The 15,836-nt window shown below is 40.7% G+C and overlaps 1 protein-coding gene across 50 annotated transcripts in view; it reads right to left on the reverse strand.

The window, feature by feature from the left end:
* The window catches only part of REV1 (REV1 DNA directed polymerase), an 88,831-nt gene that overhangs the window by 6,919 nt on the left and 66,076 nt on the right, over nucleotides 1-15,836 (reverse strand). For 46 of the 50 annotated variants that reach the window (XR_012421946.1, XR_012421943.1, XR_012421941.1 and 43 more), the window contains 5 exons: nucleotides 13,335-13,489; nucleotides 10,634-10,753; nucleotides 4,813-5,033; nucleotides 2,829-3,001; nucleotides 186-288 (listed from right to left, as the gene is read on the reverse strand). Coding sequence is in view for 36 of the 50 variants with exons in the window: in XM_074011084.1 (XP_073867185.1) it covers nucleotides 186-288; nucleotides 2,829-3,001; nucleotides 4,813-5,033; nucleotides 10,634-10,753; nucleotides 13,335-13,489 (772 nt within the window). In the remaining 14 variants the exon portion in view is untranslated. The remainder of the gene's footprint in view (nucleotides 1-185; nucleotides 289-2,828; nucleotides 3,002-4,812; nucleotides 5,034-10,633; nucleotides 10,754-13,334; nucleotides 13,490-15,836) is intronic. The other 4 variants (XR_012421948.1, XR_012421947.1, XR_012421945.1 and 1 more) reach the window with 1 other exon arrangement.

The raw sequence follows: 15,836 nt of genomic DNA on the forward strand, positions 1-15,836 counted from the left end.
CTAAAATGAAGAAGATCAAAATGGAGAAAGTCAAGAATTTTTGTTTCTCTTTTCCTTATATCACAAAGCAGCTAAAGACCTACATATAAAGTCCCTATATGCCAGCAATAACCATTCTGAGAGCAAGCCTCAAATGACACAAAAATTACAGAAAGTCAGAATTTACAATGTTACTATACACTTACCCCTCTCATGTCTGATATATTTAGTTTCATTGTATGAAACATGTTTAGCATCGCCTTTCCAATTATTTTTGCATTATCTGTTGCCTGGTCAAGAGTTACAGTCCTGTAAGTGATAGAATTATACAACAAAAGCTTCATTCCATATGTATTCACTAGTACTAAAGTAGTATGGAACGGTTTAAAAGAGTTACAGAAAAGTTGTAAACAGTTACAAAGATTATAAAAGTGAATGCCACAGTCCCCCTTCCAGGAAGCCAGAAATACCAAATTAGTTACACTGGCAAAGAAGGGGGAAAGGAAAATTATGGAACACTGGAACTTCAAGGTAATAACGATAACGGACACCTGGGTCAACTACAAATCAGTTGAGAAATTTAGAAAAAGGCATAATTTAGCTAACACATGCACAAATGAATACATATTTTCCAGCTAAAGCACAAATGAATGGTAAACACAATGTTCTTGATTCCAAGAGAAGTTTTAGGTTCCAAGATTATGTATGCTGAGGTACAGCAAATATTCAGAAGAGAAAGATGAATTCTCGGTATGTTGTTTCTTGACTCTCCTTCGTGTTTACAGTAAAGCCAATAAACAATTCTTAGATCTTTAAGAACTCTTGAGAGAGGACCAAATGATCCGTCAGCATTACTTGGTCCCAAAGATGTGATGACCTCACCCACCATTTCCTTCAGAGCTGTTTGAGCTTCTCTGGCATGAGCAGGGTGTCCCATTACAAACAGAATTACTCACTCAGTAACAGATCACAAATTACTACCAGTTCTCTTTCCAAAGGAAAGTTATTTCGTGTTTTAGATTAATGAACAAATGAAGTTCCAGGCCTTTAAACAAGAAATAGTCCCAGAAAAAAAATACTATAAATTGAATCTGATTTTCCCATAGAAATGTTTAAGAAGACAATCGCATTACTTCATCTGCTTATAGAAATGACCACTAAAAACTGGGCACAGTGGCTTACACCTGTAATCCCAAAACGTTGGGAGGTCAAGGCAAAAGGATTGTTCAAGGCCAGGCCTGGGCAACAGGGCAAGATCCTATCTCTACATAAATAAGTTTTTAAATAAATAAATGACCACTATTTACTATTTGAGATACATGTATATATCGTAACACTTCAGTAAATATAATTCAAGATAACCAACTGATAAAAAATGTATTTCATAAATCATGTTGTCTAATTGTAATTTGTAATTCCTGCTTTCATGGTAACTTGGGAGTTTCTCTGTTTAAGAGCCGTCATCTCATGACTTAGCAATATCATCATATACATGAATGCACCATGTATGGTTGGCATGAGCTAATCTTCAATGAAACTGTACTTCATAGTTCCTTATAAGTAGCTTTCAAAAGTGTCAAAAGCCTCAAAACTTTGGTTTCACAGATGACATACAGTCTAACATAAAATGACACATAAAACCACATATCTTCATATTGGTCACAAATCTTTCATGAAGTTTAATATTAAGTAGTTGGCCCTGACATAAAAAACGAGGGTTTCAGTCCAGGTACATTGGCTCACACCTGTAATCCGAACACTATGGAAAGCTGAGGTGGGCGGATCATTTGAAGTCAAGAGTTGAAGATCAGCCTTGCCAACATAGTGAAACCCTATGTCTACTGAAAATACAAAAATTCGCTGGGCATGGTGGCATGCCCCGTAATCCCAGCTACCCAAGAGGCTGAGACAGGAGGATCGCTTGAACCCAGGAGGCGGAAGTTGCAGTGAGATCAGATCGCGCCACTGCCCTCAGGCCTGGGTGACAGAGTCAGAATCCATCTCAACAGAAACAAAAACAAAAAAACCCAGGTTTTTAAATGCTTTCACCAGTTTTCAGACATTACAGTGATTCACTCATCTTTTTACCAATTACATTTATACACCTATGTAAATGGAATTGCTCTCCTTCACCAGCATTTTTCTAGCTACTATTAGCCTGCCTTTGTGTATCGTTTTTTTTTTTGAGACAAAATCTCACTCTTGCCCAGGCTGGAGTGCATTGGCACAATCTTGGCTCACTGCAACCTCTGCCTCCTGGGTTCAAGCGATCCTCCTGCCCCAGCCTCCTGAGTAGCTGGGACTACAGCCGAATGCCACCAGGTCCGGCTAATTTTTGTACTTTTAATGGAAATGGAGTTTCACCATGTTGGCCAGGCTGGTCTCAAACTCCTGGCCTCAAGTAATCCAGCTGCCTTGGCCTCCCAAAGTGCTGGGATTACAGGCATGAGCCACCACACCCGGTCTGTATCACTGTTTTTAGGAACTACACTGAAATTTCCCTCAGGAAAAAAGTTTCACCAAGTCCAAAAATTACAGCAGTCCCTTTGCTCTGCAGCCTTGCCCTTTCTTTCTGTCCATGCAGTAAAGTTAACAGCCCAAAGATGCCAAGCAAAGGCTGCCAAGGTCTGGAATGCTGTCAAACCAACCTCCTGTGTGTGGGCCTGGCTGAAACCAAGTGTATTAACCTAAGCTGAATGCCTTAGGCTGATGCCTGCTTCTACAGAATACCAGATAACATGGGCTTACAGGTCTTTATTCAAACTCCTCCTTGGTTTTCTTCATTTTCTATTACTTACACAATTTGTACTGAAATATAATTACCAATATCATTTTTGAGGTGAGCTTACCTGGCAACGTTATCACAAATTCCATGGCCTCCAAATTTTGCAGTTTCTATAGGAGCCCCGGCCTTTCGTACCATGATTTTGAGAGTTAGACGTTTACCCTTCATGCCAGTGGCTTCTAGTCTTCTTTGAATTTCTTCTGAAAGACTCAGAAGAAAAGCTTCTGCCTCTTTTGGCTATGGGAAGACAAACATGGAGAAACTTCCATTCCATTTTCCTATATACTTAATAATTGTTCTCAAGTATTTTAACTCTGAATATTAAACATGTTGGTTACTCATTATCATGCTCAGCATCTATTAAAAAGAAACGTGGCCAGGTGCGGTGGCTCACGCCTGTAATCCCAGCACTTTCAGAGGCCGAGGCTGGTGGACCACCTGAGGTCAGGAGTTTGAGACCAGCCTGACCAACGTGGTAAAACCCTGTCTCTATTAAAAATGCAAAAATTAGCTGGGCATGGTGGCATGCGCCTGTAATCCCAGCCACTCAGGAGGCTGAGGTAGGAGAATTGCTTGAACTCAGGAGACGGAGGTTGCAGTGAGCTGAGATCACGCCACTGCATTCCAGCCTGGGTGACAGAGGGAGACTCTGTCTCAAAATACTAAAACTACAACAACAAAAACCGTTTGGTATACCCTCACTATTAAATAAAAATACCCACCTTCCCAACAAAGTGAATGTAATGAGTACTTTTAAAAGATATTTTTCCTTTCTTTCTTTCCTTTTTTTTTTTTTTGAGACAAAGTGTTGCTCTTGTCCCCCAGCCTGGAGTGCAATAGCATGATCTTGGCTCACTGCAACCTCTGCCTCCCAGGTTCAAGCGATTCTCTTGCCTCAGCCTCCCGAGTAGCTGGGATTACAGGCGCCTGCCACCATGGCTGGCTAACTTTTTTGTATTTTTAGTAGAGATGGGGTTTCACCATGCTGGCCAGGCTGGTCTCCAACTCCTGACCTCAGGTGATTGGCCCACCTCGGCCTCCGAAAGTGATGGGATTACAGGCGTAAGCCACCGTGTCGGGCCCCTTTCTTTCTTTTCTATGCCATCATTGACTTGTTGAAATTTTTTTGTAATTATGTTAGTAAGTTCTGCTAATAAAATGTGTTCCAACACTGTGCTTATAGCCCAAACATCATCCATCTCCATGCCTAAGGAAACAAACTTCTGAGGTCCACAGTGTAGGCAGAGAGGGCAATTAACTCATCACATTTCAAATCCTTATGATATGGTGTTGTTCGTACATACAAATTCCAGACATATCCAGCCGGGTGCAGTGGCTCACGCCTGTAATCCCAGCACTTTGGGAGGCTGAGGCGGGCGGATCACGAGGTCAGGAGTTTGAGACCAGCCTGACCAACATGACAAAACCCTGTCTCTACTAAAAATACAAAAAATTAGTCAGGCGTGGTGGCAGGTGCCTGTAATCCCAGCTACTTGGGAGGCTGAGGCAGGAGAATCTCTTAAATCCAGGAAACAGAGGTTGCAGTGAGCCAAGACTGTGCCATTACACTCCACGCGCGGCAACAGAGCGAGACTCCATCTCAGAAAGACAAGACATACCCAAATCCATAATCTGAAGGAAAATGGAAACCACTCAGCCATCTGTGCTGCAGCTTTCCAAAAGCCTGCATAAGGAGGGGCTTGCTGAAACTTAATTTAACTACAGCTTAAAAAGTATTTCCAATTTTTCTCATCTTTGTTATTGTTTCACTGTAAATTAGATTATAATCCCAAGTTCTCTAATAACTGGCCCCCAAGGCATAATCTTTTAGTATATTTCCTCAAGAGCTAAGTTTCCTCAGTCTCAGCCTTATCTGGGGCTATACCTTACCACACACTGCCTTAAAAGGCCTTCTTGAGGCTCTGGGGATACAACAGTTTTAAGACTTAATTTCAAGCATCAAGGGTCTTATGGTTTAGCTGGAGAGGTAGGACTATGTAAAAATGTGAGGGAACAACAGATGGTAAAATCTGTTCAATGATCAGTACCTGGGTAAACCTTATTCCATAGTTGATCTCAGCTGACACAGATTTTCTTTCCTTTTCAGTTCGAACTGGTCTATCATCCAAGCCACGGCAGAACCTATAAAGCATCTGACCTGTTTTGGGACCAAATTCTTTTTGGAGTTTTGCCATGGTCATATATTGCAAGTCTCCACAAGTTTTAATTCCCAAAGATGCCAACTTAGATTCCATTGAACATCCAACTCCTAGGAAAAGGAATATATATAGTTCTTTAAGTATGCAGACTAAGCTACTAATAACAAGTTTATTAACACAAAATACCCACCATTTATGCACAAAATAACTAATTTAAAATAATCTTTAAAGTCTTTAGGTGACGTAACTGAAGCATCCACAGGTTGAAGAATTTCTTGGTGCAAAATCATGCTAGTAGGTGTATTTCTAGACTCTACTTCTCAATTAGGACTCCACACACAGATGAACAAGAAACTTTTAAAATACGTATAAACTCAAGCTATCAAAAATGTCCTTTCTTTATTAGTGAATAATATCAACATACCTATCTTATTCACAAAATCAACTAAGGAATCAACTGTGATTTAAACAAGTCTATAGTGTGACTTACAGACATACTAGCCGACTCACAAAATGTAAGGGACTCTGTTATGATTTCGGGCATCACCAAATCTCACAATGGTGTGTAAGCTGTATTTTTTCAGTGAAAAACAGAACAAGAATTCACAAAATGGGCCCAAGTCCAAAAGTGTTACATGCTATCATACGTACCACTGACCTGAGGATGAAGGATCCTAACCAAACCAACTCGTGGTGGGGTAGAAGACAGACTTTTTTTTTAATCGAAAGGATGATCTCTCTGAAGAGATATTAACTCTCCTACAGCTGGGTCAGCAGGCAGCAGTCCCTATGTCCTATTCTGCAAGGTTTGAACCCCACCCAAAGGATACTGATTCATTCTGTTGTTCTAAGTTGGAGTCTTGGTTTTCTTCAATTTGCCCTAAATGCTTAAAGGTACACAAATTTGGGAAAGAGGTTTGGAGTAACCGAGGGAAACTATAATGCTTACTAAAATGGTTCCACACCATCAAGTAAAACTTTTCCATTAATGAGGAAAAGACAGCGTTGTGTTTCTGGTCTTCTGTAGGAACTTATCCAAAGAGAACTCAGGCTGGGTGCGGTGGCTCACACCTGTAATCCCAATACTTTGGGAGGCCAAGGCAGGAGGATTTCTTGAGGCTAACAGTCTGAGTTTGAGGACAACCTGGGCAACTGAGGGAGACCCTGGCTCTATAAAATAGAAAACAGAATTAGCTGGGTGTGGTGGTGTACTCGTGTAGTCTCAGTTACTTGGGAGGCTGAGTTAGAAAGATCCCTTGAGCCCAAGAGTTCGAGGCTATAGTGAGCTATGAACCTGCCATTCCATTCCAGCCTAGGTGACAGAGCAAGACCCTGTCTTTAGACAAGAGACCTCAGAGTGAAGTCTGCTAACTTCTGTTCATTGTTACTATTGTTAATTCTAGCTCCTATCCTCCTGAGTGGTCTTCAGTAGCAGGAACCACCATCTAGTCCAAGTTCTCCCAGGAAAACCTCTGGAACACAAGGTTAGGAAGTCATCAATGTGGGTCCGACAAGTTTAAACCCAGATACTTTATTCCTTAATGGAAGTGAGATGAAAGGCATTAAGGGTGCTGGTTCACATCTGTGCCATTTTAAAGTCCAAGCCAGAACAAAAGGCAAGTAAATACCAAAGACCTCAAGTTAATAATTGAAAAAAAAAAAAAAAAAAAAATCCTCCAGAGAAGTACCATTCACCAAAAGGTAAAATTTTAAGTGAAACCTAAGTGCTTTTCAAAATGGGGAGGAGAAACACAAGGGAATAGACAAATTACATACTTGGTTGGACAAAGGTAGACACTTTGCACAGCTATTTGCTTTTAGGAAAGGCTTTTTTCTTCTATTTGCCCTTTTTGTATTTCTTTTTTGTCATAAGACTTCTCAACATCAGGGAAGACTTTCTCTCTTTTTTCCCTCCCATTGTTGCCCCACTTCCCACTCCCATAATCTGACCATGATCTTTCCCTTACAGTTCTGGGGAACCAATCTGTTCTCAGGGACTTGCAAGGTCAGCAAGAGAAAAGCATCATCCTGGGTTGTGTCAGTGTGTGCATGTGTGTTGGGGTGGATGGGCGTGGGAAGAAACCCATAGTTTAAAATTTTAGAGTATCCTGAGTATACTAGAACAAAATTATTAGGCACTACAGGTGCAAAGGAAAGGCTCTATTAAACATCACCAAGTTAACCATCATCGATCTAATCTAAGTGGACGTCCCTCTATGAAAGCAGCACAGCCCTTCTCCATGCAAGCTCATCTGATGGAATGAAACGGCCTGGACTGGAGGTGGGGGAGGGAGGCAGGGGTGTGGTGTACCTCCAACTCCTACTGAGTGCGGGTGGGAAGATTAAACTTGGAGCCAGGACCAAAACCTCGAAGAAGGCTGCTAGTTTTAACTAAATGCGTCAATTAAGTAGGTTTTTATAAGGGAAAGATGGCAACTTTATGGACAAAAGTAAGGGGGGCTCCGGGCCCAAACAGTGCAGCCACCTATTAAGAAAAAGATGAAGGAAAATGCGCTCCTTTAGAACCAAATCTCAAAGAAGAGAAGAAAGAGTGAAGGAGGTTCCTGGTCAAGCAACTGGGACAAAGACCTGGCGTCTGTCCTTGAAGGGGAACTATTACCCTAGGTTAAAAGTGGCCAACAATGTCCCCTCCTTGGCATCCAGAACTTGGCTATCCAATACAGACACAGAGGAGTAAACGTCAAAGAATAAAGTTTTCACCATCTACACGAGTGCTGTTCAACGGAACTTTCTGGAATGATGGAAATGTTCTCGTCTGCTATCCAATCCAGGAGAACCTTGCTCCATGTGACCACTGAGCACCTGAACTGTGGCCAGGGCAAGTGGGGAACTGAACTGCTAGTTTTATTCAACTTTAACTCTAACTGTACTAGCTTCATTTGGCTAAGTAGCTACTGAATTAGTGCAGATTTTATGAACACCTACGTGATCATGGTGGTTCTCTGAAAATGGGACAGAGATGGAACTCATATGCTGGATGCACAAACCCAGCAAAAGCTGAATGAGGTGCAGAGGGTCCTTCATTCGAGAGTGCATGCAAGGGTGAAAAGCCCTGCAAAGATCCAAAGAAAAAGCAGACACGGTTCTTCAAACTGTAACAGTCGTTGGGGTCCATCCTTTCTTTCATTAGGTCACCAGATCATAGTCTCCTAAAGCAAAAACTTATTATTGTTATTTCCTTCTTATGTAGCTATTCTAATTGTGTATTACTGTGCACAGCACGTGTGTGGTCGCTAAACATTTATGGGTACAAGGGGCTAAAGAGGTTGGAGATAGGGCAAGTTACCACTGAATTTCTCCTGGTTATTGGTTACAGGACCAAGTTCCCCAAAGCATGTTCTGTAAGATATAAATAGGTACTATAAATTTATCACCAAATATCTTTGAGAAATTACTAGTCTTTAACAAAGATAAACAGGGTTCTTTACTAAAGTAATTCTCAGGTCTTTCACTGTACAAACCCCTCCACCACAGAAGGTTCCCTCTCGTGTATGAAACCCCTTTTTAAAGGAACAGCTTATAATCTGTGGAACACATTTCAGGACAGGAGTAACAATGGAGAAGGCAGATATTTTACAGACCTGAAATGCTCTGTAACAGTCAGGTTAAGGATTTGGGGATTTTACGAAAACCACATGGACCACTTGAGCGATGCAGACCGTGGCTCTAGAGAAGGCCAGCTCTGCTGCCCTTTCAAATATCCCTTAGGAAATTCAAGGCTCTGCCTCAGCTTGGCCAGGACATGTAACTTCACACTTGCCCTTTAAGAAAAAAAGTCTTTCTGGCCATGAAGCAAATGAAGGTGAATGGTAGGATTACTAGGTCAAGCAGCTAAAACATCCCTATTTCTATTAAAAAACACCACCACCACCACCACGAAGAAAACTACAAAAAGCATTCAATTTAAAGATGGTGTTTTTGACTACATTGTGTCTTCTCCCAAATTATATGCTGAAATCCTAACCCCAGTACTTTACCATGTGACTGTGTTTTTGTTTTTCTTTTGTTGTGTTTTGTTTTTTCAACATAGTCTCACTCTGTCACCGGTGCTGGAGTGCCGTGGTGCGATCTTGGCTCACTGCAACCTCTGCCTCTCTGGCTCAAGCGACTCTTGTGCCTCAGCCTCCCAAGTAGCTGGGACTACAGGCAAGTGCCACCTACCCCTGGCTAATTTTTTTGTATTTTTAGTAGAGACAGGGTTTCACCATGTTGGCCAGGCTGGTCTTGAGCTCCTGGCCTCAAGTGATCCACCCGCCTCGGCCTCCCACAGTGCTGGGATTACAGGTGTGAGCCACCGCGCCCAGCCACAGTGTGACTGTATTTGGACACAGAATCTTTAAAGGGGTAATTAAGATAAAACAAGGTCATATGGATGCGCCTAATCCAACATGACCGGTATCCTCAAAAGAAGAGATCACGACGGAGACATGCATATGGGGAAGGCCATGTAAAGACACAGGGAGAGGGGGGTCACCTACAAGCCAAGGAGAGGCCTCAGAAGGAGCCAACCCTGCTGACACCTTGATCTTGAACTTCCAGTCTCCAGAGCTGTGAGACAACGCATTTCTGTAGTTTATGCCCCCCAGTCTGTGGTACTCTGTTATGGCACCCCTAGAAAACTAATAGAGATGGCTAGTGTAATAAACTTAAAACTCAAAATTTACATGCAGCTTTAAATATACCAGTTCCTTCTTACAGAAAACTGCAGTAAGATTTCTTATTAAAACTGTTCAAACTGTGCTGTCTACTAAGATAATTTGCTAGTTTGATTTTATAAAGTATTCTCAAATTAAATGTAAAACTAACCATCAAAAATGTCATATTACACATTTCTGACACTAATACATCATTTTAAGTTATATACTAAGGGGGTCAGGAAGTTTTAAAACTAACCTACCATAAAATCCCATTTCTGTCATTTAATGTTTATAGCCTGTTAACAGAAACTTCTAAGTTAGTTCGCACATTTTTATTAGGCTTAAAAATAGGCATCTAAAAATGCCACTAAATCTACTTTTAACAAATGAATTTTAAAACTTTCACTATAAATGAAGATGAAGACTTTACAAAGCTGACATAGGCACTTTATAATAAATAGGTAACTACACAAAAATATGAAATAATTCAACATCCTGCCCCTTAGGTGAGAAAGGTTAAGATGGAAGGTTTTCTTCCATGAGTGAGTCAACTGAAAACACAGTCCTTCTTTAGGTTTCCTTTTTCCTAATACAACTCACATACATGCTACTTTACTTCTAAACTACTTGTTTAATAAACTCAGAAAAATGTTGCTAGTCCTGCAGCATGAAATAGGAGAATCAATGCTCAAAACTTTTATCTTTGGCCCAGGAGTAAACTATTTCAATAATTGTTTATTTAAAGGACTCAAAGTCAATTTCATCATCCACCCTTTTAACACTGTTTCTTAGAATCTTGCTACTTGAGAAATACCTAAAGTAAAAACCCATTATAAGCAAAACAAAAATGTAACATTAGGGTCCTGACAAATCACTTGAGGGGATATTCAATGCAGAATTCCAAATTTTGTTTTTCATGGCACTCAGTAAGACTTAAAAATTTTTATAATATTCATGTCTAGGCAAAAAGAGGTCTCATAGTTCTATATTATAGACATGAAAAGGATTTATGATGCCTGTAATAAAAGTATTGTTAAAGTATTTGTATTTACCTGGTAGATTAGTAACTAGCTGACCTCTGATAAAATCATCTACTTCTTCTGGTTTTAGGTGGTACTGCCCATCTGGTTTTGCTTTTCTAGTTGCCATTCTAGCCAGGAGAATATTAGAACCTGTTTAAAAAAAAAAAAAAAAAGTCATCTAAGAAATAGTCACAATTATTCCTTAAATTTCCCAACAAAGATCTCTTCATACAGGTTATCTATCAAGTTTCTAAAAACAATGAAAATAAATTTTGATTATTTTAAATAAGGTGTAGAATTTTGCTAAGTATTTTAGATCATAACCTGAACAGAGGTTTCTCTTTGCTCTAACACAAGTGCCATTTCAGCAACTACCCAGAAGCAGGAATGGAGAAAGCAATCCTGATCTTATTTTTTTTTTGTTTTTGTTTTTGAGACGGAGTCTCTCTCTGTCACCCAGGCTGGAGTGCAGTGGCGCGATCTCGGCTCACTGTAAGCTCCGCCTCCTGGGCTCACGCCATTCTCCTGCTTCAGCCTCCCAAGCAGCTGGGACTACAGGTGCCCACCACCTCGCCCGGCTAATTTTTTAATATTTTTAGTAGAGACGGGGTTTCACCGTGTTAGCCAGGATAGTCTCGATCTCCTGACCTCGTGATCCACCCGCCTCCGCCTCCCAAATGCTGGGATTACAGGCGTGAGCAGTCCTGATCTTAACAGTGGGTGTTTGTAGGAAGTGAAGGCCACGATCAAAGAGTAGTTCATGTTCCCAACCACAGGAGCCAGGACTTGTAGGGAAACGAGAATACAAGAGTGCTACTGTACTGGGGAAACCAGAAAGCCCAAAGAACCAGCAGGAACTGAGGGTAGAAGACTCTTCAAAACGCAGAGGCAGGCAGTGAGGTTCACAGTGTGAGTGTGGGCAGGGGCCACAGAAGAGGTGGAGGAAAAGGGCACCAAGCCCTGAGGAAGGGGCAGGGACCTGCAGAGCTCGGCCGCTAGGTGGGCTTCTCTGTGAATACTAAAATCTCCAGACACAGAGAAGACCAATATTGAGGACATATGTTGGTTTTACAGAAGACTTATGTAAAAACTATGCACTTTCCTAAAGTAAATACAGAGATTCACGAAGAGGGCAAGTTCTGGGAAGTCACACCAAAATATTACAAGTAGTGAGTTCAGGGGAGGGAAAGGAACTGAGGAGTGGGAATATAAAGTGGGACTCTGGCATTACATACGCTTGAACTTAAAAGAATGGATTCATATGATCACTTATCAATGAAAATTAAGGACAATTAAAAACAAAAAAATAAAACTGTGCCTGACAATGGAATACAGAATTCCTAACTGAAATGTTACCAACGTCTGTGGGTCAACATCAGGGGGTAAAAGGTAAGCTAGCCAGTGGCTGTAGGAATGCTGGGAATGTATTAATCATACTTTTTATTTTCTGTATCTTGTGGTGTTTTGAAATCTTTACAATCCTGCTGGCTGAGGAGAGACTGCCCTCCCAGGGCTGGCTCATTCCTAAAGACAGTAAGCCTCTTACGTGGAAGCACACTTGTCACCTAACCTAACCACCTCCTGCCCCAAACTGTCCCAGGGCCAGCTACCAGGCAACTAGGGACCACCCTATGGCCCACAGCCCACCAGAATTACTCCAACTAGCCACTCCTAAAGTGTTTCCTCAGCCCTGCCTTGCCTTTCTGAAAACAAACAAACAAATAAAAAAACGCTAACAAAGGCTCTGGAGCCTAGGCTTTCGTTCCACCACTCCTCCTGCTTCTGTCTCCTAACCACCCTGGTGCTTCCCCGGTAGTCCTGTGTAGCATGGTATGCCCCCTCCTCTCGGGAAACGGAAGTAACAAATTCTTCTTTCAATGGCATTAGCCTCTCTGCATCACCACTCATCATCAGTAAATTTCATGGGTACAAAGGAGACAGGGAACTTTGGAGGAAGAAGAGTTTTTGGATGAAGATGAAGGAATAATAGTTGAAAGTGACAATGGCAAGCCAAGACAAAGTTAACTTTACCTTCCAAGCCTGTGGTATACTGAGTATGGCAGCGACCAACTGGCTCTAGTAACAGAATGGCAAGAAAAGGGGTATCTTGACAGAAGGTAATGAGTGGGTTAAGAAAGGAAGGGGTGACTCGGGGAAGCTTAAGTATGAAAGAGAGAGTTCCAGAGGACACGGCTGGAAGAATCAACAAAAGCAGGGTAAGTATTGGGAGTAGCTGTGGAAACAAAATGCAAGGCTTCAAGAGGGCACGGATGCAGATGGAGAAGAGACTGAATAGTTACTGAGAGCACTTGGAGTCAGGGTGACTTCTAGAACTGAGTGAAGACAGGAACAGCTCCATGTGCCGGGAGGCTAAGGTGCAGAGAGTAACAAGACTCAGACTTAACATGTAACTCTAAACCCATACCACCACCTAGCTTTAAATACAACTTCCGTTCACTTTTGGGGGGAAAAAAATTGTTTACAAATGTTGAATTAAACCTTTCCAATCTTTTAAGAACAAGTAAGAAATATTCCAACTTATTTATTGTGAAGATTATCAACCACTTACTTATATTTCCAACACTTATCTCGTGTATCACACAATTGCAAGCAATGTTAAAAACTTTTACAAGTGAGAGGAAGCTAATAAAAACAAAAACTCCTTAAAATTAACTGAAATTCAAGAATCTCAAAGCAACTCTTTTGAGTACAAGATAAGCTAGATACTAACCAATTCCAACAGAGGCAGCACACTTCGTCTGGTCTTTGATTTCCATACGAACAGCATTTGCAAATTCATCAGGAGTAAGTTTGGTCTCTGCAAGGATTTCAGTGATGTCCACCAGTGCTTCATCACAGCTGACAGCTTCAATGTTATGAGTGTAGCTATCAACACAGAGCAAAGGCAACGAATCACAGCCACAGACACCATCTGGTAGACCCAATGTAGCAAAATAAAGGCTTCTTACCCTATCTTTTTTCTATTTCCTCACAAGGCATTTTAAATGAATTGGCTGAAGTACCATTTTAGTCACCCAACTTTTAACTACAAAGTTAATTAGTGTGTTCTCTTTCTCCTTATTAACTACCAAAATACAGCATATAGGACACGAAAACGTTTGAGGAGTAAAATAACCAACACAAAAAAATTTAAACACAAAAAAACAAAAATACAGCATAAATTATTATTTCAGTTTCTCTATACTGACAATACTTCTATAAACCTTTGAAAAGTTGAAAACTGGTGGGTGAATTTGAACTGTCAAAACATTTAATCTAATGGTTTATGAGACTCCTTTAAGGAACAGAAAAATGAGACAAATCAGTCAAATAAGTAATTCCTGCTCTCCTAAAACAAAAATATCAGTTAAATTCCATTCACTGTGGCAGGCCTAGAATACAGAAGGAAAAAGTGGCCAGTCATCTCAACTGCTTGTCTGAGAATAGCATCTACACTCTCTGCATCTGGAAATACATTTTAAAAAATCATCTCACAGGATCTATCCACAAAAAGGATTTGTTGTAATTAGAGAAAAGAAAAAGGAAGACAAGAGCTCCTATGTGGCCCCCAGAGGAATATAAGGACTAAGAAACCACAAAATAGAACCGGACCGAAAATGGGAGGAAACCTAAGAGGCCTAAGGATCAAAACTATGTCTTTCATAATCCACTTGGTAATGTACACTAGGAAGGCAATTCTCATCTCTCACCTACACCTTACTATAGGCAGATTACAATCAGATTAATATCACTATTAAGAAATAATCTCCCTATATTAAAGAAATAGGTATGTTTTGTTCAGGCTTAAACTGTGACATTTTTAAGAACAGAAGGGTATGACTGGTATGAGGTATTTTGCTTCAGAGTGAAAGTTGCCCTGAGACAGGGAGAATATGAAGCTGAGACAGGACTTCCCAAGGGTGGCAGAATAACAACACTGGATATTTTTCCCCTGAGAACAGAAACATGCCACTGAAACTGTCTCCAGCCTTCTACCAGGACCATGTGCATGTGACTGTGTAGGAGTATGGTCACAGCTCTCTCACACCCTCCTAACCTCAGGCACAGGCTGATGGTTTGCTCTAGGGCTTCAACACGCAGGTCACAGGAGCACACAGTACTCACCTCAGTCACCCATCCCTATCTAGCCCTCATTTGGATGCTACCACTGACTTCACCTTTCAAAGAGGATTTAAAGCACATTCCACTTGACAATACCAACATTCCTGTATTTGGGATTTATTTATTTAGTTACCCAACTCATACCTGGAAAGTTAATTAGTGTGTTCTCTTTGTGTTAATAGGATAGCTATAATAAGTGGCTTAACATTCAGCACTCCCTCCTATATACTGATGCCAGGTAACAATCAGTTCCTTTACATTCTCTCTCTCCTACTAAAGCAAGCTCCCACAAGGGCAAGGATTAGATATTCCTTTCTGAGACTAGCAGCATCTAGCAGTCACCTGTACTTAGCAGTACTGGTGTTCAAATTAACGCATAAAAAGGAAGAGGCAGAGGTGAAGACAGAGGCAAGAAGTCTATCTCTTAGAACATTAATACTGCCCAGGAGTTGACAAACCTTGGCCTAACATCCAGTAAATGCATTTTTACTGGAACTACACAAAGCCCATTCATATACATTTCCCATGGCTGCTTTCCATTCACAACGCAGAATGGAGTACTTCTGTTGAGTGACAGAAACTTTATCTGGCTCCCTTCAGAAAACCATGCTGACCCCTGGTTTACAGCATACATAGGCTGGTTATACTTTTAACAAATTTCAGTTCTGACTTAATATAAAATATATCTACATTTTAAAATATTTTTAAATACATCTACGATTTTAAATATTTTTAGCATTAATCACCTTTTCTCAAGCCAACTCATCAACTATTTTGAAACTATTAATAAAGACCCACTTTTATGAAAACTAACTCTTGGCATATCCAATGATTTTTAAGAAGATAAAGGGTTTAAAGTGTCTCCACTTGTTATCAACCCATCAGTTCTAAGTTTGAACAAAACCATAATTAAAATGAAATAAAAGAGAATAACCAGGTTAAAAAATTCCATCCTTCATCTATTTGGCTCCATGGGAAGAAAACCAGAACCACAGACTAGAAGTAACGTAAGTGAATGATCAGATCTTACATCAACCAAGGAAGCACATGAACAATTGTGGCAATACAAAACTATCCTTTGAGATTGAGCTACCTGGAAACTGCCCAAAGA

Source organism: Macaca fascicularis, chromosome 13 (genome assembly GCF_037993035.2).
Source record: "Macaca fascicularis isolate 582-1 chromosome 13, T2T-MFA8v1.1".
NCBI lineage: Eukaryota > Metazoa > Chordata > Mammalia > Primates > Cercopithecidae > Macaca > Macaca fascicularis.